Raw genomic sequence first — 22,242 nt, 5'->3', positions numbered from 1 at the left:
TTGAAATAAATTGTCCGTAGGTTATTTGTCTTCATGTGGAGAAAAAGAAACGATATTGTTAGTAAAATTTCAAGGAGATATTATTTAAAAGAACAAACTATTTTAGGCCTTTTGGAAACTAATATTTATAGTCAAAACCTTGTGGATCAGAGTTGTCTGGATAAAGGTTTATTTGCCTAAATAAAATAGGATTTTATTTAAATGGTCCTTTTTTATCCAGAATTTTTTAAAAAGCGTGTTTGCTTTATATTATAAATATATAAATATATATTTATATTACATTTAAGTATATAATATATATAACTATAGGATTGTACCAGTCTTCATCCAGAGTAGCTTGGATTTTTTGGAAGCCTATGTAAATTTTTAATGTTTGTTTATTCATTCAACAAATATTTATTGAAAACCTACCATGTGTGCCAGGCCCTAGGCTGGATATACCTTGGTAAATAAAAACTGCAATATGGTGAAGAGGTTTAAAATCATGGATTTTGGGGCTGAGTGTGGTGGCTCATGCCTGTAAATCCAGCACTCTGGGAGACTGAGGCAGGAGGATCACTAGAGCCCCGGAGTTCGAGACCAACCTGGGCAACATGGAGAAACACCATCTCTACAAAAAAGTGAAAAACTAGCTAGGCATGGTGGCTCTCCTGTAGTCCCAGCTACTTGGGATGTTGAGGTGGGAGGATCACTTGAGTCTGAGAGGTCGAGGCTGCATTGAGCCATGATTATGTCACTGCGCTCCAGCCTGGGTGATAGAGTGAGACTCTGTCTCAAAAAAAAAAAAAAAAAAAGCAAAAAAAACAAATCGTGGATTCTGAAGCCAGACTGGTATGTGACTTATTAATTGTATGATCCTAGGCAAGTTACTTAATTTCTCTGGCCTGTTTTACAACCCTGCAGGCCAGGTACTATTATCCTCCCTCTATCAAGTGGGGATATAATAATACTACGTGCCTCGCAGGGTAGTTATGAGGATTGAGTTAGTTCACATAAGTAATTTTCTTAGAATAGTGACTGGCCCATTGTAATTGTTGTATAAATGTTTGGTATTATTATTATAAAACAGACATGATTTCTACCCTTGTGGACTTTAATAGAGAAGACAAAAAAGTAGCAAATAAAAATAATTATTTATTGTAATAAGTTATAAAGCCACCAGAGTACTGATATGAAAGACAGTAGAGCGGGCATAGATAGATAGGACAGCCAGTGAAGAGACTTCCTGAGGTTGCAGTGAGAGGGTCATGAAAGATCGGAAGGAGTCTTTTAGATTACTTCCAGTATTTAATGCAGGAGTCAAATAATTAATTCCTTTTTCCTAATTGTCAACCATGCATTCTTTTTTTCTTTTAATTGTTTTCCAGCTGTTACACAAGGAAGTAACATATTCTTTTAAAAGAAAATAATTAGTCGGGTTTAGATAAAAATATGTCAGTAGTTTTGTTGTGTTGAAAGTAAAAGTAAAAATGTATGCCGGCCCAGCACGGTTGCTCACGCCTGTAATCCCAACACTTTGGGAGGCCGAGGCGGGCAAATCATGAGGTCAGGAGATCGAAACCATCCTGGCTAACATGGTGAAACCCCGTCTCTAGTAAAAGTACAAAAAAATTAGCTGGGCGTGGTGGCGGGCGCCTGTAGTCCCAGCTACTCAGGAGGCCCAGGCAGGAGAATCGCTTGAACCCTGGAGGCGGAGCTTGGAGTAAGCCGAGATCGCGCCACTGCACTCCGGCCTGGGCTACAGAGCGAGACTCCGTCTCAAAAAAAAATGTATACCAAAAATGTTATCCTACTTATCGGTATTATTTGGGGATAATTTAAGATTGCACCAGGAAACTCTTCCTTCATTGAATCTTCTTTGCATTTAACATGATTAATATTGGGTAGAAAGGTGTTAACTGGTAGTTAAAATTTTTAGCCTACTACATGTTTGCTTAATGATATGAAATTGGTCCCAAGCATTTCTCTTAGAATTAAAATTAATTTAAAATTTAGAATATGTAACAAGTCACATCTTATTTTGCAGTTTGTAAGGCTACGTTGCTAAAATTGAGGAGCATGGGCAGAGACAATAACGTTTTTGTTAAACTTTAATAATACCGTGTAATGGCTTGGTCAGGAAGAATATATAATGCTGAGAGCAATGGATTGGTATCCTCCGGTTTACCTGAGACCTTCATTTATTGATTTGATGGGATTCTACCTGAGAAGTTTTAATAATAGCAAAGTCTTTAGGGCATTTGGGGGATCATATTATTTTTTATAGAAAAATATTTAATATTAATGTCACCTATATTTGTTTTAGTTCGTGCTTTTATTGGTAAGATTATTATAGGTAAAAGCATATACAGCATGTTTTGTGAAATGTGTTTATTACTGACTTGGCGATGTCATGGATATGTAGCCTGCTCAGGAAGAACTCAGAGAAGATCCAGATTTTGAAATTAAGGAAGGAGAAGGACTTGAAGAGTGCTCCAAAATAGAAGTAAAAGAAGAAAGCCCTGAATCAAAAGCAGAAAGAGAATTAAAAGCTTCCCAAAAACCAATCAGAAAACACAGGAACATGCACTGCAAGGTTTCTTTGTTGGATGACACAGTTTATGAATGTGTTGTGGAGGTGAGTATGTTTTCATTTCCAACAATCAGAACTCTTACAGGTGGTTTCATCTAGAGTTGCGTAAGTGGTGATTTTGCCCACGATAAGACTCACTGTAGTGATTATTTCTTTTTTCTTTTTTTTGTTTTTTTTGAGACAGAGTTTTGCTCTGTCACCCAGGCTGGAGTGCAGTGGCATGATCTTGGCTCACTGTAGCCCCCAACTCCCATGTTCAAGTGATTCTCCTGTCTCAGCCTCCCGAGTAGCTGGGATTACAGCCATGTGCTACCACGCTGGGCTAATTTTTTGTATTTTTAGTAGAGACAGATTTCACCATATTGGCCAGGCTGGTCTTGAAGTCCGGGCCTCAAGTGATCTGCCCACCTCGGCCTCCCAAATTGCTGGGATTACAGGCATGAGCCACTGCGCCCGGCCTCTAATGATTATTTCTGTAGATGGAAGTATTAATGGTGATTTTCTGGAGGTGGGATTATGGGAAGATGATGAGTAAGTCTTTAAGTCCAGTAAATGCCATTTCTTAAAATTTTCTGTTTTCTGAAAGAATAAGTGATTGAATCAGGATTGAAGAAAAATATCAGAGTTATTCAGTTACTCTTTTTGCTCCTTCAGGACAAGTTGACAATTTTTTTTTTTGTTTGTTTGTTTTTTGAGACAGAGTCTCTCTCTGTCGTCCAGGCTGGAGTGCAGTGGTACAATCTCGGCTCACTGCAAGCTCCGCCTCCTGGGTTCACGCCATTCTCCTGCCTCAGCCTCCCGAGTAGCTGGGACTACAGGCGCCCGCCACCACGCCTGGCTAGTTTTTGTGTTTTAAGTAGAGACGGGGTTTCACCGTGTTAGCCAGGCTGGTCTCAATCTCCTGACCTCGTGATCTGCCCGCCTCGGCCTCCCAAAGTGCTGGGTTTACAGGCTTGAGCCACTGCGCCCAGCCAGAGCAAGTTGAAATTTAAAAAAATCTACTAACTATATGTTTTTCAAACTAGAACAGTAGTTGTTTATTATGATATGCTTGATATATAAGCAATTGCAGTTGTTACTAGTAACAGCTTTTATTGACAGTGTGTAATTCACATATATGTGGAACAAACTATTTTATTTATTTATTTATTTATTTATTTGAGACAGGGTCTTGCTCTGTTGCCCAGGTTGAAGTGCAGTGGCGCAGTGACAGCTCACTGCAGCCTCAACCTCCTGGGCTCAGGTGATCCTCCCACCTCAGCCTCCTAAGTAGCTGGGACTACAGGCACATACCATCACACCTGGCTAATTTTTTATATTTTTTGTAGAGACAGGTTCTCACCATGTTGCCCAGGTTACTCTTGAGCTCCCGGGCTCAAGCGATCTGCCTGCCTCAGCCTCCCAAAGTACTAAGATTATAGGCATGAGTCACCGCACCCAGCCTTATTTCTTAATCACATTATTTATGTGCAAATGTAAATATGTTCAATCACAAATCATCTAAAATATTATGCTATATTTACTAATAGGTATTCTCTAAGTTTAAAAAGGAAATCAAGAAAGATGTAATTGTACTTTGAAACAGGTACTATACACCTAACTAGAGCCTTAGGGTCTGCTTTTTCTGCTTCTTGCACTAACTAATTTAGAGATGGGGAAAGCTATTTTACACCTATTCTTCCCATTCAGACCAAGATCCAGATATGGATCTCTTATATATGAAGCCCTTGGGGACAGATGTGTTATAGAATTCAGAATATTTTGAGGCCGGGCACGGTGGCTCACGCCTGTAATCCCAGCACTTTGGGAGGCCGAGGCAGGTGGATCACGAGGTCAAGAAATCGAGACCATACTGACCAACATGGTGAAACCCCGTCTCTACTAAAAATACAAAAATTAGCTGGGTGTGGTGGCACGCACCTGTAGTCCCAGCTGCTTGGGAGGCTGAGGCAGGAGAATCGCTTGAACCCAGGAGGTAGAGGTTGCAGTGGGCCGAGATCGCACCACTGCACTCCAGCCTGGCGACAGAGCGAGACTCCATCTCAAAACAAAACAAAATAAAAACTAGAATTCAGAATATTTTGGAGTTTAGCAAGGGAATAAGTACATATTCTGCATATTTTATAATAAACCCAGCAGTGTCTGTAGCAGCACCCACATGATCAAACATAGTATTTCTATGGTAAAAGATATGAAGATTCATTCTGAGGTGGATAAATTAAGATTATAAATAGTCTCTTTACAGTTCAAGTCAAAATTTGCCATTTGGATTTTAGAATTATGAATAAGGGATTAGGGAAAATACATGAAGCATTTTCAAATCATCTTCTGTCATTTAGAATGAAAACATGGGAGAAAAAAAGAAAATTATTTGATATGGATGAGTTAAGACTGACAATGAATGAACATTTATGTGAATTATTAATAGTCATTAAAAATAACTCATCTCATTGAGAGGAGGACATGTCATATATGTTTGCCCAAAAAATGATTCTAATTTTTTGAAGTATTTTCATATATATTTCTCAGAAGACATTCACATATTTGATTATTGTTAAACAATTCCAATAAAGAGGTAGGATGAGTGTAAATATTCTTATCATTTCACAGCTGAGCAAACTAATGTTCAGAAAAGTTAATTGAATCTACTCAGCTTGTTTAGCTAGTAAATGGAGGAGCCAGGACTTTCTGACTAAATCTCAGTCTTTAAGTTAGGGTATTTTCTTCCTATAAATAGGAGTAAAAGAACCCAAATTTGGGAATGGTTTGACTTTCTAGGTTAAGAAACATTAAGAAAATGATTCCTAGCACCACTGAAGGAGCCACTTCAACAGGTAGTGTCTGTTGGCTATCTAGAATTTTACTTTATTCATTTTTCTGAAAGAGATTGTAGGGAGTTGAGGCATACCTCATTTTCTTTGGGACATTTGGTCTGAAAATGATAGAGTCTAGTGATTTCCACAGCCACAATTAAATGTCACTCTGGACAGTTGATTCAGTAATTGAAGTAGTCACGGTAACTGACAGTTGCTCATAGCATGCTATAGGATATATTGCACCAAAAATGAAGAATGTGATGTGTAGGATGGAGATGGGGAATATGAGATGGAAGGAAGGTAGAATTTTGCTTTGAATTGTAACACAATTTCCAAACTAGTATATGTGTATTACATATGTAAACTGACAAATTGAAGAACAGGAATTTTATAAATCATATTTTCTGCTTAAACTATGTAGCCACCTGAAAGTTTGTTGATAACCGAAGATGAAAGAAGAAATCGGAAAGTGACATTTTATTTTATTTCATGATGGGTGTAGAAATAAGAAGAAACCTCAGGCCAGGTGCAGTGGCTCATACCTGTAATCCCAGCACGTTGGAAGGCTGAGGCGGGGGAATCACTTGAGGCAGGGGAATCACTTGAGCCCGGGAGTTCAAAACCAGCCCGGGCAACATAATGAGACTCTCTCTACAAAAAATTTTAAAAATTAGTCAGGCATGGTGGTGCACATCTGTAGTCCTAGCTACTCTGGAGGCTGAGGTGGGAAGATCACTTGAGCCCAGGAGGTTGAGGCTGCAGTGAGCTATGATCAGGCCACTGTACTCCAGCCTGGGCAACAGAGTGAATCCCCATCTCTTTTGGGGAAAAAATAAAAGAAGAAGAAACCTCAACTCAACTAAGTCACGTATATCTTTGCAGAAACATGCTAAGGGACAAGATTTGCTTAAACGAGTATGTGAGCATCTCAATCTTTTGGAAGAAGACTATTTTGGTCTTGCCATTTGGGATAACGCAACCTCTAAGGTGAGGAGACTGCTTGCAATTTAAGAAGCTGACAAAAAATTTATTTTAATTCTTTTGTTGTTAAGAATGTATCTATACCTGCTTCTCTAAGCCAGTGTTCTTAGAGTTATTCCTGTCTACTCTTATTTCTTAGATTTTCCTGCTATTTTTCTTCTAGAATTAACATTTTAAAGGAAAGACCATTGCTGGTGTATTCTTTCATCATTGAAATAAAGTATATATTGTATGTTTTTACAAGGCAAGGAAAATAAAGAGGTATGATGCACTGATTAGCAAGTACTGTAGATGTCAATAACTTAATATATTATGCAATTGGTATTGTATCTAATGCATAGGTTTATAACAAATATTTGTTGAATGGATGATCTGTTATTAATATTATAATGACATACATAATTAAATATAATTATGATATATAATTATAATTTGAAAGCAACATTATGAAACAGAGTAAAATCCCAATATTATTGAAACAGTCATAATGATGAATCTGACATTTCCTCCAACCTAAAAGGAAACCATTGTTAACTTTTGAAGGAGGTAAAAGAATGGACTTGGAGGAGGGAAGAAAGGTTAAAAGTCAGGTATTTACCTCAGAACACTTTAATTATTTCCTGGGCCAATTAATTGAAAATTGCAAATATTTAACATAAATCTAATGATGAAAGCTTTAGTCCAGTTTAACAAGTATTTGCAGGTGCTGTACTAGATGATATGGATGCAGCTGTGAATAAGGTAGACATGGTCCCTGCCCTCTGGAACTTCCAGTTTATTATGAAGATAACATTAATTACTGGTTTGATAAGCGCTATACAAAAGGAAATACAGGTTGTCAGGGAAGATTATGGCCCGGGAAGTCTCCTCTGGGGAGGTGATGCCTTAGCTGAGAGAGACCTGAAGGATAAAATGAGCAAGTGAGGTGGAGAGAGAATGGCTTGTGTAAGACCTGGAGTTGAGAGACTGACAGTTCAGGAACTGAAAGCCATCTAGCCTGGCTGAACATAGGATATGAGGAATAGAGTAACAGATGAATCTGGACAGGTATACGTCCAGGTTGCGGGGTGGGTGTAAAGTGGGGAATCGTGGAGAGAGTCTTGTAGACGCTGAATTTAAGCCATTTAAGTTCATCCTTTCTCCGAGATGATTTCAGTTTATTAAGAAAAGTTGAAGGGCAGCAGCCTTTAACATCTGCAAATTGTAGATTAGGTTGTGTGAGTTAGATAATGCAAACTAGAAGACATGGAATTATCCTTTTCCTAAACAAAATCTATTTTTAGAATATACCTAGTAGTTTACAAAAATTTGTTCCTTCTATGAATGACTACTAACTCAAACAGAACTATGTTTGAGCACTAGGTTAATATTATTCTTTAAAGACTTAACTTTTACTTTGTCTCCCTTAGGGCTCAAACTAGCTTGTACTGGTAAATACAGCTAATATTTGAGTACTGTACATTTCAATATCACGAAGAGAGTAAATCTCAAATGTTCTCATCACAAGGTCAAATATTTGAGGTGATGGATAGTTTGATTCATTTGATTTGATCATTTCACATTGTATTAAAAAATCATAACATCACTTTCTGCCCCATAAATATATACAACTATAATTTTTCAATGAATAATTTGAAAAAGTCTAGCCTTAATTGAAACTACTATTTCCCATTAGTAAGGGAACATTGAAGTTAATTTAAAAACAAAACAATGCCCTCAAAACTACAGTGAAAAACTTTCTACAACTGTGAGCTAGAAAATTCTCCCATGAATTGGCGGGGCGCGGTGGCTCACACCTGTAATCCCAGCACTTTGGGAGGCTGAGGCGGGCAGATCACGAGGTCAGGAGATCAAGACCATCCTGGCTAACACGGTGAAACTCTGTCTCTACTAAAAATACAAAAAATTAGCCAGGCATGGTGGCGGGCGCCTGTAGTCCCAGCTACTTGGGAGGCTGAGGCAGGAGAATGGCGTGAGCCCAGGAGGGGGCGCTTGCAGTGAGCCGAGATTGTGCTACTGCGCTCCAGCCTGGGCAACAGAGTGAGACTCCATCTCAAAAAAAAGAAAAAAGAAAATTCTCCCATGAATCAAGGGAAATACTCTGAAAAGTGTTTTATGTAAGCTCAGTGAGATAATTTTGATTCCCAGAAATTGAATAGTTACATTGTGGGGAAAAAAAAAACCCCAGATTGATTTGAGAATAATTAAGAATCCTTTAATTTGGCATGTAAAGTCACCAAGTACCTACGTGTTTAATATGGCTGGAAATATTTTTTTCTGTGATCTAAGCATACTTATACATTTCTAGAAGCTGGCTCATCTAAAGCCATTCAGCAGAAGAAATAATTTCTGCTTACAGTTGAGCTTCTAGGGCACACGTTGGGACAAAAATTTTCAGTTACACTGAAAACTTTTCACCATTGTTGGGATTTATATTCTGTCCTGTCACCAAGTTTATTTTCTTTATAGTGGTTTTCACTTTTTTTTTTGAGACAGAGTCTCACTCTGTTGCCTATGCTAGAGTGCAGTGGTGCGATCTTGGCTCACTGCAGTCTCTGCTTTCCAGGCTCAATCAATCCTCCCACCTCAGTCTTCCAAGTAGCTGGGACCACAGGCACGCACCACCATGCTTGGCCAATTTTTAAATTTTTATATTTTGTAGAGACAGGGCCTCACTATGTTGCTCAAGCTGGTCTTGAACTCCTGGGCTCAAGCAGTCCTCCTGCCTCAGCCTCCCAAAGTGCTAAATTACAGGCATGACCCACTATGCCTTGCCACTATTGTAATTAGTTTTTGTTTGTTTGTTTGAGATGGAGCTTCACTCTTGTCACCCAGTATGGAGTGCAATGGTGTGATCTCTGCTCACTGCAATCTCCGCCTCCTGGGCTCAAGCAATTCTCCTGCCTCAGCCTCCCAAGTAGCTGGGATTACAGGCATGCATCACCATGCCTGTCTAATTTTTTGTATTTTTAGTAGAGATGGGGTTTCACCATATTGGCCAGGCTGGTCTCGAACTCCTGACCTCAGGCGATTCACCCACCTTGGCCTCCCAAAGTGCTGGGATTACAGGCGTGAGTCACTGCACCCAACCGTAATTAGTTTTTAATGAGCAAATGTTAAATTGCTTTATTTATGTTCACCTATATATTTATGTGTAAAGTGTTGTTAAAAGTGCTTAATATAAAAGCTTAATAACAAAGTACAAACCTGGCTGTGTAAGAAAAGGGCATTATTGTCCCTGTAAGTATTTTTGGAAAAGAAAAATTGGTACCTCTGAATCATAATCTGGCTTCAACTTCCCTGATAGTTTATAAGAGCCCCTACTGGGGAAGTCAGTGGGCAAGTGAATCCTGGGAAAAATTGGCCTTATCATAGTCAGGGCATCGACAGGTCTGTATGGACCAGGTTCTTATAGGACATCCAGCGGGAACATCGTCAAAGGGAATGGGCTACTCTATATTTTATGCTTCTGAGTTTATCATGGTCAACCTCCAGCTCAGAAGTAAGTCAAAACAGAGTGTTTTTTTTTTTTTTAAATTTTTATTTTTAATTAAAACGAGAGTCCTTAGCTGATCTAAGAAGCAGAGCATGGAAGGGAAAGTAGGAACTTCATTAGCACATGGCCCAGGTAAATCTTGTACAAAAATGAATCTGGGGAAGATTCATCTTAGGATTGTCAAGTTAAAGGGTCAGTACAGTAGCAAAAACACCTTAGTGATGGCAGGCCTTCCTTAATATGCTGTCTCTTGGCTGGGTGTGGTGGCTCATGCCTGTAATCCCAGCACTTTGGGAGGCTGAACTGGGTGGATCACCTGAGTTCGTAACCAGCCTGGCCAACATTGTGAAACCACATCTCTACTGAAAATACAAAAATTAGCCAGGCATGGTGGCACATGCCTGTAATCCCAGCTATGCGGGAGGCTGAGGCATGAGAATCGCTTGAACCCAGGAGGCAGAGGTTGCAGGGAGCCGAGGTCACGCCATTGCACTCCAGCTTGGGAAGCAGAGCGAGATCCCGTCTCAAAAAAAAAATCATGCTGTCTCTTAAGTCACAGTTGTCTAGTCTGGATGGGTATCACAGTCTGTTTTATACACAGCTGTCCCCGGTATCTCCCATCACTATCATCCTGGGGATGTGCTTTGCCTCTTTCCTGTGAGGTTTCTCCTGTTTCCTTTTTCCTTGGTTTTCTTTGTGTTTTGATAGAGTGCTACTCCTCAGAAATGGTACATGGGATGTAATCGTTTTTGAGACATTACATGTCTGAAAAGATGGCTTTATTCTGCCTTCTCATTTGATTTTGAATTTTGTTGGGTATAGGATTTTAGGCTTGAAATTACTTGCCTTCAGAATTTTGAAGGCATTGCTTCATTGTCTTCTAGTTTCCAGTGTTGCTCTTGAAAAGGCCAGAGCCATTTTGATTTTTGATCTTTTGTATGACTTTTGTTCCTCTCCCTCCTCCTTTACACAATCAAGCGAGTATGATCTTTTCTTTTTTCTTGTCCTTACGAAGTTGAGAGTTCACAATTATATATCTTGGTGTGGGTTGATTTTCATCTATTGTTCTGGGCCCACGTCTATTTTTTACCAGACTGATTTCCTAAAGAATGTTAATTTAGCATATTGCCTGGGCTGAATGTGGTAGGCATTCAACAAATGTTTATTGAAAGAGTGAGACATATTGTTACACTTGAGAGAATAGCTTTGCCACATACTAGTTGCAAGTTAGATAAGTTACTTGTCCTTCTGTTTTCTCATTGGTAAAATGGGAATGATAATGAGATAATCTATATGAAAGCATGTAGAATCATGCTTGACATGTAGTAAGCATTCAATAAAAATAAGGTGTTATCATTATTATTATGATAGTATTATTGGCTGGGCATGGTAGCTCATACCTGTAATTCCAGCACTTTGGGATGTAGAAGCAAGTGGATCACTTGAGCCCAGGAGTTTGAGACTAGTGAAACCCTGTCTCTACCAAAAATGAAAAAATAGTAACTGAGTGTGGTGGCACATACCTCTAGTCCCAGCTACTCGGTAGGTTGAGGTGGGAGGATAACCTGAGCCTGGGAAGGTGAGGCTGCAGTGAGCCATGAGTACACCACTGCACTTGCCTGGGTGACAGGGATAAGACCCTACCTCAAAAAAAAAAAAAAGATAGTATTATTGTTTTAAAATGAAATTACCAATTAATCAAGGCCTTGGCTTTAAAAGAAAAGATTTATGTGTCATAATCTAGAGATGCATTCTGGAGCATCCTTCGGGTTGAATATTCTACCTGTTCTTAGGTAGGATGTACAAAAGAACAATGTATCTTTTACTTAAAATTGATTGTATTTGGCAAGACTATATGGCTTTATTTTAGCTATTGGAAAAAGATAAAATCACAACAAATTTAGTTAAAGATCTAATTGGCTTTTATTTGTGATTCATGTATTAGGCAGCCTTCATTCTACAAAATAGAATGAGGGCTCCCAATAAGCAATGGCAGAACAGTGGGTTTTGTAAGGTAGGAATAAGGAAACCAAGTAATAGGAAAAAGCTGATTAGTTTACATCAAGTTACTTTTCTTCTAAATGCTAAAGCAGAGAGGACTTTCTTGTTAAACTGACTCAGGTAGACTGGAATCTCCTGTTTTCAGGAAAAACTGGTCTGTTTAGCATCTACCCACTTCCTTTAGGTTTCAGTTTGATTATGTGGTATTTAGTATGAGTGACTCCATTTTGGTTTGGCCTGATCTGTTGGAGCCAGTGAAGAAGCTTAGACCAAAACAATGGCCTTCCATAATTTTTGTTTAACACTATCAGTCCATGTATATGTACTGTCAATAAGCCAAATTTCTAGATAAGACCTTCTCTAGAAGTACACAGATATTTGTGAAATGATTGAATCCGTAAAGTTCATAGTAAATCATGGTCATCTAAGTTTTCCGCCATTCTGAAAATACAGAAGGTAATAGAGCTATACAGGCTTTGGGGGCTCATCCCCCCATTTTATAGATGAGGAAACTGAAGCACAGCTTGACAGAGTGAGTAAAGGCAGAGTGACATCCTCTAGTTGCACAGTCAGTTTACTCCTGTAGCTCCTTGCCTGCTGCCCCTTCCTAAGTTATTTCCTTCTTTAGCTTTTTACTCCTTTCCTTGATTTTTACATTTCATCTATAGTTTTTTTGTTTCCTCTACAGAATTAGTTTATGTTGTAGAAAAAAAATGTGAGCCATAATACAATGAGAGACAACTGTTTTCTCTTCTTTCCATTCTCTGGTGTCTTCTTTTTGTATATGTAAAGATTTGTCCTTTGTATATGTAACTTCTGTCATTAAGAGCTTTGTGCTTTGTTTGTAGACAGTTGAGTACATTTAGCAGGGAGGAAAGTTTTCCCTCATATGGAGTGGCTTGCTTGTTCCCTTTTCCTACTGACTGCATGATAATGGGCCTATTGCTAGGGTCTGGCAAGACAAGTGGAAAAGCGGTAAGAAGCAAACTTCTTTTTCTTTCAGGCTGGAGTGCAGTGGTGCCATCTTAGTTCACTGCAGCCTCCACCTCCCAGGTTCCAGCGATTCTCACGCCTCAGCCTCCTAAGTAGCTGGGATTACAGGCGCCCACCACCACAGCCAGCTAATTTTTGTATTTTTAGTATAGACGGAGTTTCACCATGTTGGTCAGGCTGGTCTTGAACTCCTGGCCTCAGGTGATCCAACTGCCTTGCCTCGCAAAGTGCTGGAATTACAGGCATGAGCCACTGCGCCCAGCCCAGAAGCAAACTTCTATAGCTCTGTGAGAGATTTGTTGCCACTACGAATCAAAATTGTCAGTTAAATAGTTGCTTCCTATATTTTATTCCTGCTTATAATTATTTATTAATGGATCAAGGATTTTTTCCTTGGGAGAGAGGTCACTTACATTAATTCCATTTCCCTCCAAATTTCATCTCTAAGCAGAAAACTTGTGCTCTTCTGGTAAATAATGAGAATTTTAAATTAGGACTACATGCAATTCAATGGTATATAGTCATTGTCTTTTTCCATCCATTTTCTGTGTGGATGAATTTTCTTACCTTTAGAGTCAGATAATCAGTCTGAAAAGATCATCAGTCAAACAGAAGTCTTTTGCTCACCTTCACAGGCAAAGAGCAAACACCAATGGAGTGACTATTAAATAAAGAGTATGAGTAATTTAGTTTATAGTCATCTGAAAGGATTGATTCTCATTGATTCATGACTGGCCTTGAAGGCAAGTGGCAGTCATGGTTGTATCTTTATTGTCTGGCAAATTAGAAAGACGAAGGGGAATTTTGTAAATATACTTGCAGAGTAGGGAGGCTGCATTTGTTATCTTGTCTTTTGCTACAGAGATTTGGGTCAACACCTCTAATGAATTTAAATGTGGTTTTTGGGGGTTTTGTTTCTTATTTTTTGTGTTTTAACTTAGTACTTAAAGAATGAGACCTAGAATTACCTGTGCTCTAGAGTTTCTATAACATAACTTGGAGCAGTGATTTGAAGTCAACATCCTAACAGCAGCATAAATAAGGTTATTCCTTGAGTTAAGACAGATAGACTTCTGGAGCTGTACAAAAGTCTTTTACCTCAAAAGACAAGGATTTGTACAAATCTCTTATGTGTATGCGTGGGGGTTTTAGGACCTCCATATAAGGGTAGCTGATGACTAACTCAGGGAATGGAGTTCTTTTTTTTAAAACATTATGACCTAAGGTTGTAAATGCTGCCGAAGATATGAAAGGTGTTAGTCTGTTCTTGCACTGCTATAAAGAAATATCTGTAAAGAAAAGAGGTTTAATTGGCTCATGGTTCTGCAGGCTGTATAAGAAGCATGGTGGCATCAGCTTCTGGGGAGGCCTCAGGAAACTTAGAATCATGGCAGAAGACTATGGGGAAGCTGGCACATCTTACATGGCCAGAGCAGGAGGAAGAGGGGGTGGGATGCTACGTACTTTGAAACAACCAGATCTTGTGAGAACTCTTATCATGAGAACAACACCAAAGGGGGAAATCTACCCCCATGATCCAGTCATCTCCCACCAGGCCCCACCTCCAACACTAGGGATTACAGTTTGACATGAGATTTGGGTGGGGATACACATCCAAACTATGTCTGCTCCTATTCATTTTACCTCTTTAAATGCCATTTCTGTAGTTGAAACTTTATTAATCTATCCTGGTTTACTTCAGTAGCGTTATTCATCTATTCTTTGTTCATTCATTCATAAACATTTATTATTCAAATAGTATCTGCCTTGTGCTGGGCAGAGCTATAAAAGACAGTCTCTTTCCTCATGGAGCTCCCAGACTGACTAGGCAATAGCAGTAAGATGGACACCCACATGGATGGGGAATCAGAAGGGGTTTTCTGGAGAAGATAATAACAGATATGAATTATAAGAGACAGTCAGGAATCTTCCAGATGAAGAAGGAGGGAGAGAGTATTCCAAGTAGAAGAAACCACTTGTGAGAAGGTGTTTTGAAAGAAGAACCCATAGGAGACGGGTAATACTTTAGCCAAATGAATGAAGATCTATATCAGGATATTGCTGCTCTTCATCTCTATATTATTTGGAAAGTTGTTTTTTAAGCCAGAGAAGGAATATAATTCTTTCTAATGCACAAGCTTAAATTCTGCTTAAAGTATTAATATATTTAATTCTCAGGATATGATTGATAAAATGGACTCTTCAAAAAGAATCCATACCACTGAAAATATTCAAATAGAACTAGATTATTCAGAATTGCTATTTTAAGGGACATCTGAAGATCCTGCTTTTTTCCTCTAGCTCTAACCCTTTCTTCCATGCTGTAACCATACTCTTTGAGAAATTGGTTTGCATATATTATTCTCTATTGCCTTACTGCATATTAGCTTAACATAACACAAGAAAGGTGTAAATCGTACATATACATCCCAAAGAATTTTTTTTTTTTTTTTTTTGAGACGGAGTCTCGCTCTGTCGCCTAGGCTGGAGTGCAGTGGCTTGATCTTGGCTCACTGCAAGCTCCACCTCCCGGGTTCATGCCATTCTCCTGCCTCAGCCTCCTGAGTAGCTGGTACTACAGGCGCCCGCCACCCTGCCTGTCTAATTTTTTTGAGTTTTTAGTAGAGACGGGGTTTCACTGTGTTAGCCAGGATGGTCTCGATCTCCTGACCTCATGATCCGCCCGCCTGGGCCTCCCAGAGTGCTGGGATTACAGGTGTGAGCCACTGCGCCCGGCCAAAGAATTTTTTAAAAGTGAACACATCTGTATAAACGCCCCCAAGATAAGAAAAATGAACATTATCAGAACTCTAAAATCCCCTATTGTGTCCCTTCCAGTCACTACCTCCAACCCCTTATCAGTTGTTACTCCTCCCCACTCCCCATCAAAAGTAACTTCTTCCTCCAGCCTGGGCGACATAGTGAAACCCTGTCCCTACAAATACAAAAAAATTAGCCAGGTGTGGTGGTGAGCACCTGTAGTCCCAGCTACTCAGGAGTCAGAGGTGGGAGGATTGCTTGAGCCGGAGAGGTGGAGGTTGCAGTCAGCCGAGATTGTGCCACTGCACTCCAGCCTGGGTAACAGAGTGAGACCCTATCCCAAAATTAAAAAAAAAAAAAAAAGTTACTTCATCCTGATGTCTATCACCATCAATCACTTTAGCCTGTTTTTAAACTTTACATAAATAAAATCATACAGTGTCTTCTCTTAGGTAGGGTTTCTTTGGTTTCATTCATTATGATGTTTTTGAGATTCATTCATGCTGTTTCAAATAGCAATAGTTCATTCTCATTACTGTTTAATTTTTTTTTTTTTGAGACAGGGTCTCACCCTGTTGTCAGGCTGGAGTGCAGTGGTACGATCTTGATTTACTGCATCCTCCACCTCCCTGGCTCAAGCGATCCTCCTGCTTCAGCCTCCCAGCCTCGTTACTGTATAATATAATATTTCATTGCTTGACTACACCACACTTTATGTACTCTACTATTGATAGACATTTGGCTTGTTTACAGTTTGGGGCTTTTATGAATGCTTCTGCTAGGAACATTCTTGTAGGTGCCTTTTGGTATACATCTCACCGTAAACATTTCTGTTGGACATGTTCCTAGGTGTGAGACTGACGGATTTTAGAGAAGGCATATGTCCAGCTTTAGTGATACTATCAAACAGTTTTCTGTAGTGGTTTTACCAGTTTACACTCTCACAAGTAATAAGCGAAAGTTTCAGCTGTGCCATGTCCTCATCTGCACTTGATATAACTCATTGCATTTTGATTTCTGCCCTTATTGCTCTGCTGAAACTGTTCTTACCAAGATAAATCTGACATGTTTTATCCTCATGTTACTTGTCTGTTTTGCAGTATTGATGATCTTAATTACTCCCTCCTTGAAACTTCCTATTCCTTTACATAGTGTGATACCAGCCTTTCCTGTCTTTCTCTCACCACTATAGTCTCTTCTCCTCAATTTACTTCTCAGCTCTTTGTTCTCTCTCCATACCTTAAATGCAAGTGTTCCCCAAGTTTCCCCCTTTATTTTCACTCTAATACATACTCCTTGGGTGATTTTTAAATCTTCTTTAATGGGTTCATCTACCACCTACATGAGGAAGGTGCCCAAATGTATATCTGGTCCAAATTTCTTTTCTGAGTGCCAGACCTGCTTATACAGCTTTCTATGAAATATTCCACTTGGATTTCCAAAGATACTTTAAACATATACCTATTTAAATATATTACAATTTATTCATTCAATTGTTGATGTACATGTAGGTTGTTTCTTGTTGCTATTTTTTTCTCCTTTATAACATGTGTTCCTTTCCCTGTATTTCCTGTTTTAGTGAATAGTGCCACATCCACCCAGTTGCCCAAGCCAGCAACTTGAGAATTATTCTTTACCACTATACCTTACCAACCCTCATCATGAGCCCATCCTTCCCCTACATCCCATTTACTTAGTCACAAATCGTAATAGCTTTAACTCTTAATTTTTTTTCCTCTGTCCCATAGACTTTATCCCATCAGACCCTTTTGATCAATATCAGTACCATTTGTTGAATACTGGCTGTGTGCTTTTAGTGTACATCAAATAATTTAACCCGCAATAACTCTGTGAGGATGGTAGTTTTATCCCAATTATACATATGAGAAAATTGAGGCTCAGAAACACTGTCTTATGTAAGGTTACACAGCTGCTAAATGGTAGAGAGGGTGAGGCAGGATTGGAATTCAAGACTGTCTGACTTCAAAGCCTGTACCCTTAACCATTATATTCTGCTGGACCACAGTTATCATTCTCAACAACAGTGTCTTTTCTGGTCCCCCTGGCTACAGTCATGCTTTCTCTAATTGATGTCACTCCTTTATTTTAAATCCTTCAATGGCTCCCGCTTGCTAAGAACTTGATAAAGTCTAAGTTCTTAGCATGGAATACTCTCCCTCCATGTCTGGTCCTTACTGTTCTTTTCAGTTTTACATCTCTCCTCTTTGCCTCTGTGCTCCAGCTATGCTGAACCACATGCAGCAACTCAGGTGTATTGCAGTCACTTTTATACTTTTGTGCCTTTCTAATTATTTCGTTTTCTTCTTTGTCTGGCTAACTCATTTGTCCTTCAAGACTCCATTTAGATCCCCCAGACATTCTATTAAGAAACATTTCCTAACTGACTTCTCAACCATTTTGGTGCATGTCCTCTGTGCTCTCAGAATACCCTATGCTCTATCATAGCACTAGCACATATTTTTTATCATTGTAATTGTCACACCTCCTCGAACAAACTGATTGTTCTCTTTTTGCCTCCTGATTAGAATGACAGCTCCCTAAGGACCAGTGCTAGTTTTCAATCCTTTTTTTTTTTTTTTGTAACCACAGTGCCTAGCACATGGAAGCATTCCTCAAATATTTGTTGGCTAACTAAAATGCTGGAAATTAAACAATTTAAATTGAGAATAAAAGTACCTGTTCTTGTACACATTGATTTTTATTATCTCCAGAAGATTTTGTTTTTGATTTTGATTTGGAGGTGTAGGTAATTGAAGCAACAACAATTTATTCTACATGGTAGCTTATACCCTGGAGTCTTTATATGATTGACACAAAAGTGGGTTTGCCTTCCCTATGTCAAGTTAGTAGAAATTCTAGCACAGACTCAGAATGGTTCATAGAATCCCTGGAAGGAACTTGGCAGCTTCAGCTTACCTAGGGAGATTCTCTTAAAATAATGGAAAACATGAGTCTTCTATGGTAAGAAATATCTACTCCAAAGTGGTAAAAAGTGGTAGTAGTTCTGGATTGCATGGTATAAACCAAGGTTCTCAGAGGTTTCATGAAATTCGGTTGGTGCTTTTAAAGTCTTCCTTTGCCTTTGAAAATACGGCAACTTTTTAAAAATTTTCTTTAGTCTAAATGAAAGACTAAGGAGAAAACACTCAGGTTACGCCTTTCTGACAGGGCTTAAACAAGTACGTGCTTATTTTTATACCTTAGAACAATTTAATAATATGTGGCATTTATTATATATATTAATTTTCTGGTTTAATTGTGGTGGGAGTATAAAAGAAAACTAGTCCCCACTGTTAGGTTTATTGTCTGTTGTAATGATTATATAATAGTCAAAGTAGTATATAATCAATTTTAAAAATGTGGTGTTCAAGCCCATTCCTTCAATAGGGCAAATGGGATAGTCACCATATGCTCTGCCCTTGTTGGTAGAGGGTGAGGAAGGGACACCTTACTCCTTTTTTCTAAATACCACTGTCTCTGGGTACGGTGGCTGACACCTGTAATCTCAGCACTTTGGGAGGCCGAGGTGGGCAGATCACTTGAGGCCAGGAGTTCCAGACCAGCCTGGCCAACATGGTGAAACCCCATCTCTACTAAAAATACAAAAAAATTAGCCAGGCATGGTGGTGGTTGCCTGTAATCCCAGCTACTCAGGAGGCTGAGGCAGGAGAATTGCTTGAACCCGGAAGGCGGAGGTTGCAGAGAACCAAGATTGCATCACTAAACTCCAGCCTGGGCCACAGAGCGAGACCCTGTCTAAATAAATAAATAAAATGCCACTGAAATTCAATTTTAAATCTTTTGGACAAGGGAAGGGGAGGGATTAGGAAGAGGCAAGAGAGGGGCTCCTGAGGTGCTAGTAATGTTATAATTCTTATATGTTTACTTTGATATTTTATTGATCTTTATACTTAATGTTTTATGTACTTTTCGACATGTATCTTGTATTCCATTAAAATGTTTTAAACAATTCTAGAAATTTAGAAATTTCTGTCTTTAAACATTTCTCAAAGGGACCTATGAAAGATGTTAATGGTGAGGTTCTTTTCCAGTGCCCTTATTTTGCATGGTCTACCATGGGTTGAGGAGCCCTAGCCTAGTGGTGTGCAGATTCTAAGTGGAGTGGGGGAACAGTGAAGGACAAGATTGGCGTGGGCAAGAGTAGTTTGGGAAAACAAAATATTTATTCATTCAGTAAACGTTAACTGGGCACAAGCCATGTACTGAATACTGTGCTGATATAGAAAACTTTGGCCAGGCACAGTGGCTCATGCCTATAATCCCAGCACTTTGGGAGGCCGAGCCGGGCAGATCACCTGAGGTCAGGAGTTGGAGACCAGCCTGACCAACATGGTGAAACCCCATTTCTACTAAAAATACAAAAATTAGCTGGGCATGGCATGGTGGCATGCACCTGTAATCTCAGCTACTCAGGAGGCGGAGGCAGGAGAATCACTTGAACCCGGGAGGCGGAGGTTGCAGTGGGCTGACATCGAGATTGCGCCATTGCTCTCCAGCCTGGGCGACAAGAGTGAAACTCTGTCAAAAAAAAAAAAAAGAAAAAAAAGAGTTTGAGACCAGCCTAGCCAACATGTTTGGCAAAACCCCATCTCTACTAAAAATACAAAAATTAGCCGGGTGTGGTCGTGGGCACCTGTAATCCCAGCTACTTGGGAGGCTGAGTCAGGAGAATTGCTTGAACTCGCGAGGCGGAGGTTGCAGTGAGCTGAGATTGTGCCAGTGCACTCTAGCCAGGGCAATAGAGCGAGACTCCTTCTCAAAAAAAAAAAAAAAAGAAAAAAGAAAAAACTTGAAGGAGACTAAAGGTCAGGGTTGGAGGGGAAAATAAAATGTAGATGCTTCAATTAATTCTGGTTGTAGCTATCTACTAGTCTTTATAGAATAATATAAATAACCAATGCTTACTTAGCATTTGCTGTTTACTAATATATTTACATGTATTAACTCATTTTATCTTCACAGTAACACTATGAAGTAGGCACTACTACCAATATCTCATTGTATAGATGAGGAAACTGAGGTACAGATTTCCTAAAGTCACTCAGCCAGGAAGTAGTGGAGCTAATATTCAACCCAAATGTCAGGGTCCCTTTTTGTCTGCTCAAAATCACTATGCTTTGTGAAATTAATGCAAAGACTATCAAAGGAAATGCAGGTTGATCTGGAGGCACTATTTGAAGATAGTCAGTGATCTTGCTTCCAGTACTCTGTTGTTTATGTGTTTTGGAGCTCTGTGTGAATGCCTTTTCTCCTTTTTACAGACATGGCTGGATTCCGCCAAAGAAATAAAAAAGCAGGTTCGTGGTAAGTGGATATAGCTCTTTTTATAGTTCTTTCTTTCTTTTAGTAGGTCAGAGGATTTCCAACCATTTCTGGCTGTGAGTCAGTCACTTTAGAATCCTGACTACTGCAGATTGCTTTGAAATTGAGATAAAGCCTTCTCCTGGAAGGAGGAGATTCCATAATAGAAAAATATAGCAGAGGTGGATACTATTGAGATGTAGGTCAGATTTTGTTGATTTTTTTTTTTTACAACTGGGCAAAGTTGGGGAAGATAGGAAGAGTTGAGAGTAACAGAAGGTGGAAAAGAACAAAGATGAGAAAAGAAAAAGGATATGGGAGTCAGTTCTCAAAATGGTAGTGACTTGAAACCGCAGTTGCCTACTAGGAGTTTGCTGCCGTATCCTATTCCTTTGAAATTGTTCTGAACTATTGCATTATAAATTTTATGTTTTCCTCTTTATGGTTGTTTTCATCCCTTTTAACAGTCCTCTTCCAAACTGCAGTATAAAGGACCGTGGAAGAAAAAAAGAATGGAAAGACAAGAATTGCTTGCCACTGACCCTTCTGACATTGTGGCATTGCTCCTAGCTCTAACTCTAATGTATAGTCCCGCTTTACACCCTGATCAGACTGGTGTCCTGGGATAAATATTTCTGGGTTGAAAAAAGTACAGATTAGTATTTTGCAGTCCCAGGCCCAATGGCTAATTAAGACTACCTGTCCTTTTAGTTTAGTTTTGAAGAAACTTCCAGGAAATGCAATAGTTGTTATTTATCATGATTAGTAAGTTTTAACACTCACCTGAAAACAAACTTTACTTTTCATTTGTTTCTTAGAAGAAAACACTTTTGTTATGGTGAAATGTTTTTCTTTAGACCCTATTTGTAATTGTTTAGTTTTCTTAATGGAAGAAACAAAATACTCTTTTGGACTGATAACTCTCTGTATTTGCTTTCTACCTATAAAAGCTCGTTTTAAAATGCAAGTCAGAGCAAACAAATATTCAGAATATTTGAGACACCACAAGAAAAATATAACTCCTTGCTCCTTTCAATGAAAATACTTTTAATATGAAATATTAGGAACATATGATTATCCAAGAAGATTCTTTAAGAGAAAAAGTTAACAGAGTTTATGATGAGTAAAAAAGAATATCTAGTAGATTATCTTCCTGGGTATTTAAAAAAAAAATCTTGCTAAGAAAAGGAACCTTAATATTTTTCAGTTAAAAAAAATTACACCATCCTGGCCAACATGGTGAAACCCCGTCTCTACTAAAAATACAAAAATTAGCTGGG

The 22,242-nt window shown here is 39.0% G+C and overlaps 1 protein-coding gene across 36 annotated transcripts in view; it reads left to right on the top strand.

Moving 5' to 3' along the window:
- The window catches only part of EPB41 (erythrocyte membrane protein band 4.1), a 231,737-nt gene that overhangs the window by 102,733 nt on the left and 106,762 nt on the right, over positions 1 to 22,242 (top strand). For 34 of the 36 annotated variants that reach the window (XM_063593500.1, XM_055095881.2, XM_034959588.3 and 31 more), the window contains exons 3-5: positions 2,405 to 2,617; positions 6,271 to 6,375; positions 20,923 to 20,965. In XM_063593500.1, the coding sequence (XP_063449570.1) occupies positions 2,564 to 2,617; positions 6,271 to 6,375; positions 20,923 to 20,965 (202 nt within the window). In that variant the 5' untranslated portion in view covers positions 2,405 to 2,563. The remainder of the gene's footprint in view (positions 1 to 2,404; positions 2,618 to 6,270; positions 6,376 to 20,922; positions 20,966 to 22,242) is intronic. The other 2 variants (XM_055095919.2, XM_055095865.2) reach the window with 1 other exon arrangement.

This window comes from Pan paniscus, chromosome 1 (assembly GCF_029289425.2).
Source record: "Pan paniscus chromosome 1, NHGRI_mPanPan1-v2.0_pri, whole genome shotgun sequence".
NCBI classification, from domain to species: Eukaryota; Metazoa; Chordata; class Mammalia; order Primates; family Hominidae; genus Pan; species Pan paniscus.
Note: the sequence above shows the minus strand (reverse complement) of the source record. Positions and strands in the feature narration are given on the sequence as shown.